The sequence below is a fragment of the Sceloporus occidentalis genome, unplaced genomic scaffold (genome assembly GCF_023333645.1).
Source record: "Sceloporus occidentalis isolate IW3139 unplaced genomic scaffold, rSceOcc1.0.p SCAF_333, whole genome shotgun sequence".
In the NCBI taxonomy this organism is placed as follows: domain Eukaryota; kingdom Metazoa; phylum Chordata; class Lepidosauria; order Squamata; family Phrynosomatidae; genus Sceloporus; species Sceloporus occidentalis.
The window spans coordinates 180,143-188,288 of NW_028317313.1; the positions used below are offsets into that span (position 1 = coordinate 180,143).

The 8,146-nt window shown below is 40.2% G+C and overlaps 1 protein-coding gene across 2 annotated transcripts; it reads right to left on the reverse strand.

The window, feature by feature from the left end:
• Window positions 1-644: 644 nt before the first annotated feature.
• On the reverse strand, window positions 645-5,332 carry LOC149274401 (troponin T, slow skeletal muscle). Of its 2 annotated transcripts, none has more exons than XM_089505549.1 (8): window positions 5,272-5,332; window positions 3,302-3,418; window positions 2,759-2,836; window positions 2,451-2,564; window positions 2,067-2,176; window positions 1,308-1,398; window positions 1,172-1,212; window positions 645-722 (listed from the first exon to the last, which is right to left on the reverse strand). In XM_089505549.1, the coding sequence occupies exons 1-8, from the start codon at window positions 5,326-5,328 to the stop codon at window positions 677-679; spliced, it is 654 nt and encodes a 217-aa protein (XP_089361675.1). In that variant the 5' UTR covers window positions 5,329-5,332; the 3' UTR covers window positions 645-676. The 2 variants fall into 2 exon arrangements, with proteins under 2 accessions (XP_089361675.1, XP_089361674.1); XM_089505548.1 differs by having other exon boundaries at window positions 677-728; window positions 1,175-1,212; window positions 5,272-5,325.
• Window positions 5,333-8,146: the final 2,814 nt, after the last annotated feature.

Genomic DNA, 8,146 nt, shown 5'->3' on the forward strand with positions numbered 1-8,146 from the left:
TTCTTCTGTGGTGTGATTTAAATCAGGGATTAGGACTTGTTGCGTTGAGGTGGCTTAGCCCCATTGAGACGTTAATGGGTAGGGAGTGGCAGTTACTAAAAAGCCATTGAAAATACTTGTCTAGGGTCCCAGGGACATCTCCACCAATGGCATAGGCAGGAAACTTCACCAACATTTCTCCAGATTTGCCATGAACCCTTAGTGACGATTTCATTGGAAGCCGAATGGCGCTACAGAAAGCAATGCTCATTTTTTACGTTCAAAACTGGTCAACTGGACAATTATCAACCCTATTTCTAAACGGGATGGCACATGGTAACAAATAAATAATAATGTAATTATGCCCAAGAGACAAAGGACAGAAACCTAGTATTTTTTGAACAGTAGGTTTATTTAGCACGAGTTTGTGACAATCAGATCCAAGCAACTGAAACAGAATTATGTATGAATGCTGAGCAGAATGTGGCCAGAACTCCGCAAGTGTCAGATGGACAAGCATTCTGGATCCAACTATTGGAGGCAGTTCTCACCTCTCGTGTATGAAAGGGTTAGGAGGTAACAGGGGGTACATGTAGACGGGCTTTATGGAGTGTCCAGTAGGGTCAGAAAAGGATAACTAAGTGGCGTTGGGTAAAGTTAGCGTGCTTTTTTCTGAAGATCAGAAGTTTCTAGTTCTTCATTTCCAGCGTCCACCAACACGTCCTTTCCCTGCTCCTTTTTTGCTGTGTGTGAAAAAGATTTTTTTTTAAATAGAAACATTGCATTAAAAAAGATCAATTAGTTAGGATGTATTCTCTTAATGTTCTAAGACTAGGGAGCATTTGGTCACATCGCACACGCATAGAAAAAGAAACAATTAATTACATCTTTAGGGAGGCAGACTGTATTGGCATTTATCTGAGCCAAGTTCATTTTTTGGGGGTTGTAGCGAGTAACCAAGGTCCAGTACTTGCTGTGGCCAGCAAATTACAAATTACTGATTTGATCTGAACTTTCTGCACTAAAGATCTAGTAAAAAACCTTTAAACTTATAGTAACTTTATTCAAGCAAGCAAGCGAATTCTATTAGAATCTGGGGACATTATGCACACAAAACCAGTAATTCCTTCGAAACAAATGCCTAACAAATCAATAATTCTACAACAGAAGGTAAAGTATGTATGCGACTTACAATTTCTGTGCATGGCTGATGCGGTTGTAAAGAACATTCATCTGAAAGAAAAAAATATGGCATGACGACTCTGGTACGCTTAATACTTAATATGCCACTTTGTATCACACGACAGACTCCAGTGGAGTCTCTCTACCTCGTATCGTTGGGTCTTCATTTTCTCCATCAGATCATACTTTTCAGATTCGAGCTGATACATCCAGTCCGTAAGCTCTTTAGCACTCTCTCTGTCAGTACATAGAACACAATTACTGTTTATCCACGGTTACATTTTTCTATACAGATAAATAAACTGCAATAACCCTTTTTGGTTTGTCGATATGATGCTGGTCGGGACACTATGAAAAAAGGAATCTACTTTTATTAAGTGAGCTGCAAGTCTATGCTAGGAAGAAGAGGGCAGAAGAAGGCTCCGGTGAGGATTAGGAGACACCACTTGGGTTGTTGGGGAAATCACTAGTAATGGTGTCCAGCAAGGGTTAGGTCTCTTAAAAAGGTAAAGTGTGGCTGTGTCTGTCTAGATGTCGGCAGCGCTTATGTCATCAGATGGTCGCTGGCCTTAAATCTCCCCATCATCACCAGTCTGGTTCCATGTATTCAAACTGGAGCACTGTATATATGTTGCTTATATTGTAGGACCTGGGTCTGGACAACATCCGAAGGTAACCATGGACCCATTCAGTTTTAACTTGTTCTCTATGGATGACACATTTCTCCTTCTAGATTTGTCTGTCTGTCTATACACAAATTTGTCAAGCCCTTGCTGACCCACCACTAGCAAAACCTATAGTGGATACCAACACTATATATATACACAGTACAGAGGTGGAAGGTTTCTATAGTTCAACAACCCCTTCTGCACCACAGGTTACTTGCCCTGGTACCCAAAGCTTACTTTAGTTGGCTTTCACTCATGGCTTCGACGTTTAGTGGTTTGTGCCTCTCGGCTAACACCTTCCTCTTCATCTCACGCCCTGTCGGTCTCTTTCCCCTCTTTTGTTCCGCCTAGAAAATAATTAGAGACAAGGTGCCCAATGTTCAACATGACTTCCTCGGACCACATTTACATCATATCGCATTATGCAAGAACCCATTCTCCATCGAAAAAAGAATATACAAACAACATATTAATAAATGTTAATCTGTTTTTGATTAGTAGTTATGGAACCAAAGCAGAACGGCCATAGTCATTATCATCTAACAAACAAAAAAAAATCACCCGCATTCCAAAAAAAATCCTAGTTAGTATCAGGAACTAGGTCACATTCTAAAATGTTACCTTCACAAGGTAGCCTCCAAAATGGGCTCCCATGTTGGACAATACTTTCTTTTTCTTGGCATCATCGTCGGCACGCTTTTTAGCCTCCTCTTCTTCTTTCCTCATTTTTTCTTCCTGTAAAACAAAGTAAGATAAGGATTTTGAGGCTCTCTTGCCCATCACGTGGAGAAACACATGAAGGACATCTCTGCTGGTAAACAGAACTAGGAGCAACTCATGAACGGATATATCAACCGTATGGCTTTCCAAGCTTTAGGAGGCCTTGATGAGGCCTTGACCTCACTCCTCAACCATCAATAGACACTTACAGCCATTCTAGCTTGTCTTTCCCGCTCTTTTTCAGTCCTGAAGCGTTGTTGCTCGGCTCTCTCAGCTCTACGGTGGTCCTGTGATTTATCCATATAATAAATAATTGGAATAATAAAGTCAGAGGCCGCAAAGCAATTTCATAGACACCAATTTCATTACACCAATTTATATATATTTTCTAAATGAAGAATTCTTCATGCTGTGCTACCATCATTTTAAATTTAGTTAATACATCATTTTACATTTTAAAATAAATTTGCTTTCTTGTGCCACAAATTGGGTAGCCCAACCTATTTTAAAGTGGGGCTCAACATTGTTATTTGTAATATACATATTTTACATTTTTAAATGTTTTAATGCAAAATAAATCTGTATATATAAACTGATTAGGGAGCTCTAATTGTAACAATCCTGGAATCGATTCACAACCCGTTATTCTCTCTGGGCCCTCGGTTCGGGGCAACTGCTTTATTGGTTATCGGCAGGGACTATTTATCGCTAGACAATAGTCCCTTGCCTTGTGTACAAGGAAATATACATACTATTCTATCCTTAAGACCAATTAATTCCTCTTCCTCCTTCTTGCGTTGCTCAAAATGGACATCAATCAAGGTCTGAAGTTCCAAAAGATCCTTTTCCATGCGTTTCCTATGGATGTCCTATTGAAACAAGTCATTAGTAAGTAAATGTAGAACATGGAACCAGCGCAGCTAAGAGGACGGGGCCTTGACTGGATGAGGAGGTTGGTTGAGGATAATAGGGTTAAGGAACATTGGTTAGGAGACTTTGGGAGGTCCTGTATAAATAGGTCCCTCCATTTTGTGATTTTAGTTTTTCTTACCTGAATTTCCCACCCTCCCTCCATGTTATCAGTAGGATGATTGAGGGTCTTCTCGTCGGTGTCACAGTGACGGGGCTGGTCAGTGTAAGGTGGGGTGGAATAACGGTATAACGGTTGGTTAATGGTAAATAGTGTGTTTCTGGTTTGGTTGGCGTTGGTGGTTTCGAGCTGGTCTGTGGCTCAGAATCTGGTGTGGGAAGGGTGCGTCTCGGTAGGCTCTTTCCCGACTGGTTTTGGTGTTGGGGTTATTGGTGTTGTTATTTGTATGGGAAGGGGGTGTCATTGTCGGGGGATGAATGTATGCACTGTATTACTTGTGGTGTTAATTCTGACAATTACTTTATTGTGTTAATAACTGATTGTGTTTGGTTCCCATACATATTAAAATCTGTGGCCCACAAAATCGACGATTCCTCAGTCAAGTGTTATCATATGGGTCATATGAGTATACCCAGGCACACTCGAGGCTTGCTCCAGAGTCTGAATCTTTAAACTAATTTCAGATTCTCAGGATAAAAAGGAAGATTCTCAGGGCTACACAGTCTTTAAATCTATTCTGATTTAGTATCCCAATTGGGGCTTTTCTCACTTAAATCGCAGCTGAAAACTCTGATGTACAGGTGACTTCATTCAGAGTATGTTTACCTCCTGACAAGTAATGGTTTTAGGGCCACTGGTGGATCAATACAATGGAATCTATTAAAAGGGTTTATATTTGGAGAGTTAGAGTCATCTTACTTATAAAATCCCCAAATAAATAAACATGTGAAACAGGCAACAAATGGTTATCCTATGAGATGAAGTTCAAGGACATGTCTATGCATGAAGCAGGGCCCACATGGGTGGGGTTGGTCGGGAACCAGACCATCGATACGTTAAAGGACAGTTTCAGACATGAGACTACATCTGGCCTCTGATAAAGTAATTATAAGACATGGTGCGTTATGATGATACATCCAATTACCGTAAGCATCAACCACCAAGTTGTATTTTTGTTTGCATAAAGCGAGATAAGGTATTATCTCGCTTTATGATAAAGTATTTATTGTAAATGTGTTCGGGAAAAACTGCGTCTACAGGAAGTCTGCAGTAATAAGAAAGCATGACTCCATTGCCCGTCTCCTCGTCCTGCCTGCTCGCCTGCTGTCAGACACATGGGAATACAGCGAGGGGACGTGCTCCTGCTGACTCACATGTTACTAGTTGGAATCACAGCAGGGCACCTTTTCTTTAGCAAGCAGGAGGAACTGGAGAGGAGCTGCTTAAAAATGCACGGTGGCGTCACTAGGGCTGGTGTCACCCAAGGATTGGTCCCACCGCCATCTCTCGGTCACCCCCGGGAGCGCCTGAATCTCGGAGGAAAGCAAGCTCTGCACATGTGGGGAGAAGATGGCAGCTTCAGGTGTCACTCTTGATGATGGTGTCAGCTGATGGTCCGCACCCTCCTAATGACCCCGCAAACATCAGCTGACATTATGGCGACAACCATGCCTGATGGAGCTACTGCCAAGATATTAATGCCCTCCAAATATTATTCTCACAACTTGGTCTGATGAAGGCCAGCATGTACAAGGAGGCTACAATCAGCCCCCAGTTTCCACCCCAATAGGGCCAAGTTATGGCGTCATCCTTAATAAACTTAAATTAAAAAATCATGGGACTAATACTTACATCAAAGTCAACGCGTTCTCCCTCTGGGATTTTAGGAGGTACAATTTGTGTCATCATTGGTCTGCGTATAAAAAGAATACAGGTTAATGTACAACAACCACTTCTTTATGAAACGGGTTTTGCAGCTCCTCTTAGAGAGAGTAACTCGTAATAATGTATTTTCTTTGAACATAAAGCCAACAACCTCAACAATACACAAAGTGTTGGCGCTACCAACTGCCAGTAAGTTCACCTATTAAAAATAGTAATTTTTTTTATTGTTGGTAAAAGATTACTTATTGATGAAATTGAGACAAAAGGGACTGATCTGGCCTTGCGCAATGCATAATTCAATCAATAAGGTTTCATTATGCAGTTGGAACCGCAGCTCTCCTCTAAGAAAACTCTTCTGTCGACACTAGCTTTAGTAAATAAACTACTTGACTACTTCTGTTTCGAGGTGGCCATTTTTGGGTAACAATTCAAAGAAATCATCACCTTCTGTGTTTACAAAAAAAGAAATCGCCATTCCAAGCAACCCTAAATTGGGAGATTCTGGATCCCAAACATCATAGCTATTCTTTAGCACAAAGTAATCACATCTGATGTGACACTAAATTCCCCTTAAAGACTAAATTTAAGTAAACATCTTTCCCATCATATGTAAAAGCTTCAATCAGGACTGTGTTTTTTTTTTCCAAATTAGACTGGCGAAAACAACTCCCTTCTGCACTTCTTTTAAGAGCATTTCCTCTGTATTCTCCGAGAAGGAGCAACTGCGAGATACGTCAGGAAATGAACAGTTCAAAGGAAATTGTTTCCTTTTGCCTAATGAAAAACAGCAATGCGATGTTGTTTGGTTTAGAGAATACACGGTGACATGTCTACTTGTCTACTTTGAAGAACAAAAGTAGAAGACGGTCTTGTTAGTGCCAGAAAATGGTCTTCTGCTTCTGGTCTTTAAAGTAGACAAGTTGACACCTTCTAAGGTTACCAGAAACACAACTCTTAAAAAGTCTGTATTCTTATCCCAACCTAGTAATTTCTTACGCCCCACTAACAGTTCTTCTGAAATGGTAACTGTCCATCTTTAGTGGATAAACCCCATGATGAGCCTCTTGGCTGTGAGTGAATGAGTGAGTGAATGAGTGAACACATATTCAAAGAATGTAACAGTAAACCGATGGCCCAGTGGTTATTATATAGGCTAAGATGCTTTGAGTAAAGGTTTAGGGTAACAGAGAAATCTAATTACTACCTCAATGATGCCATGTTCCATTTGGCATTGGTTGATGGATGGATGGATGGATGGATGGATGCTTACTTAGTCGTAGGAATCATCCATACTCCCTTGTGCCACTTTGTAGGCACCAAGGGTTATAACTGATGGGTTTGCTTTCAGTAGTTTTCCCGTTAAGGTATTAGGAGAAATTACTAAATCATTTCTTGAGCTAAAGATGTGGGACATTATGGTCTTCTGAGTTGACAGCCGTTACTATGCTAGAGGTTACTCATTAGGATCCTAAAAAATAGATAACATGCAAAATCTACAAAAGGAACTCAATAAGTATCCTACCACGGTAACAATGTTATCCAAATACTTTAATCCAACCTATTTTGCTGGTGGTAAAAAGGGTAGCATCCAAATTCTTCGCCCCAAAGCAGCCAGCAGAGAACTTCCCCCATCATTCTTCCATGACAGTTGTCATTACTTTAGAAAGCAGTATTAAAAATACACCAAAAAAGTGCTTATTTGGGCCACAACCTACAGTATGGCTGATCGCAACGAACCAGTAATAAACTTGAATTCTTTTCTGCTCATCTGATTTACTAAATCGACAGAAACTCACCACTGACGGTACTAGACAAACGCTCAAACCTTACATACCTTTGTCTTGTTGGACGTTCTTCCTCTGTCAACAAAAATAAAAATATATCACATACCAGTCACTTGGGGAGAAAGAATTCGGATAACAAATAAGACATATATATGTAGTTAATCAGAGTTTCTTAAAAGCATAAGGAGTTATATTAAATGACTCACCACTTGATTCCATCAAGTTACAAAATCATAAGTTGAAGAGGTAAGGCTTAAGTACACAACACCGCGGGAATTTTCTGTGTAACCTACATGGTTTAATTACGGCCATGAACACTTAACACAAACATTTGTTCTTTTTATTTGTTTTTGAAAATTAGTCACTTCCAGAATAACACGGAAGTTCAGAGTCTCCCTCTCTCTATATACATGGAGGCGAGGTATCGATAGATACTTAAGGGAATAATAAATCAAAAAAAGTTGTACACAGGTAAATACACGGGGAGTGACAAATACGTAGCAATCATCAATAACTATGCTAGACTCGCGCCGTAACCTTTCACGTTGCTTAAGAACATGGGGCATCCTGAGGACAGAATTGTTACCCTCAACCCAGGGCAGTATCAATGAGGCATTTTAGCATGTAGGAGGCGGCAACTAAAAATATTCAACATTAAGGAGAAAATATCACTGATTAAGCAAAAAATCATCATCGTCAGTTTGGGAGAAACAGTGCTGATTCCATATTATCGAGTGACGCTGATTTGGGGGGGGGGGCACTTGAATGTAAAGAAGGAAAAGATGGAGAGATGTTTTGCCCGATGATGCGGAAATTTGAATATCGTTACAAAGACAGTAATGGGTCAGCATAGGTTTGATTTAAATAAAAGATCCAAATTAAAGAAGTGTTATATAGTATGGATTTTGGGTAGACTTGGGTGTTTTGTTTTTATTGCTTTCTTTAATAGCAGATAAGGAGCTGCTTGCAGGTTACCCGTATTGGCACGTTTCAAGTCAGTGACCATGACTTTGGCTTCTTCCCAAAATACCAACCTAATTTAATAGTAAATGTGTTCT

What these genes read in the sequence shown, in the direction of transcription:
- LOC149274401 (XM_089505549.1), bottom strand. Translation starts at nt 5,328, where the DNA reads ATGATGACACAAATTGTACCTCCTAAAATCCCAGAGGGAGAACGCGTT. An exon ending in TTGGTCTTAAGGATAGAATA is followed by an intron (nt 2,837 to 3,301) that starts GTATGTATATTT and finishes GATAAATCACAG; the next exon opens with GACCACCGTAGAGCTGAGAG. An exon ending in ATCAGCCATGCACAGAAATT is followed by an intron (nt 723 to 1,171) that starts GTAAGTCGCATA and finishes TTTCACACACAG; the next exon opens with CAAAAAAGGAGCAGGGAAAG.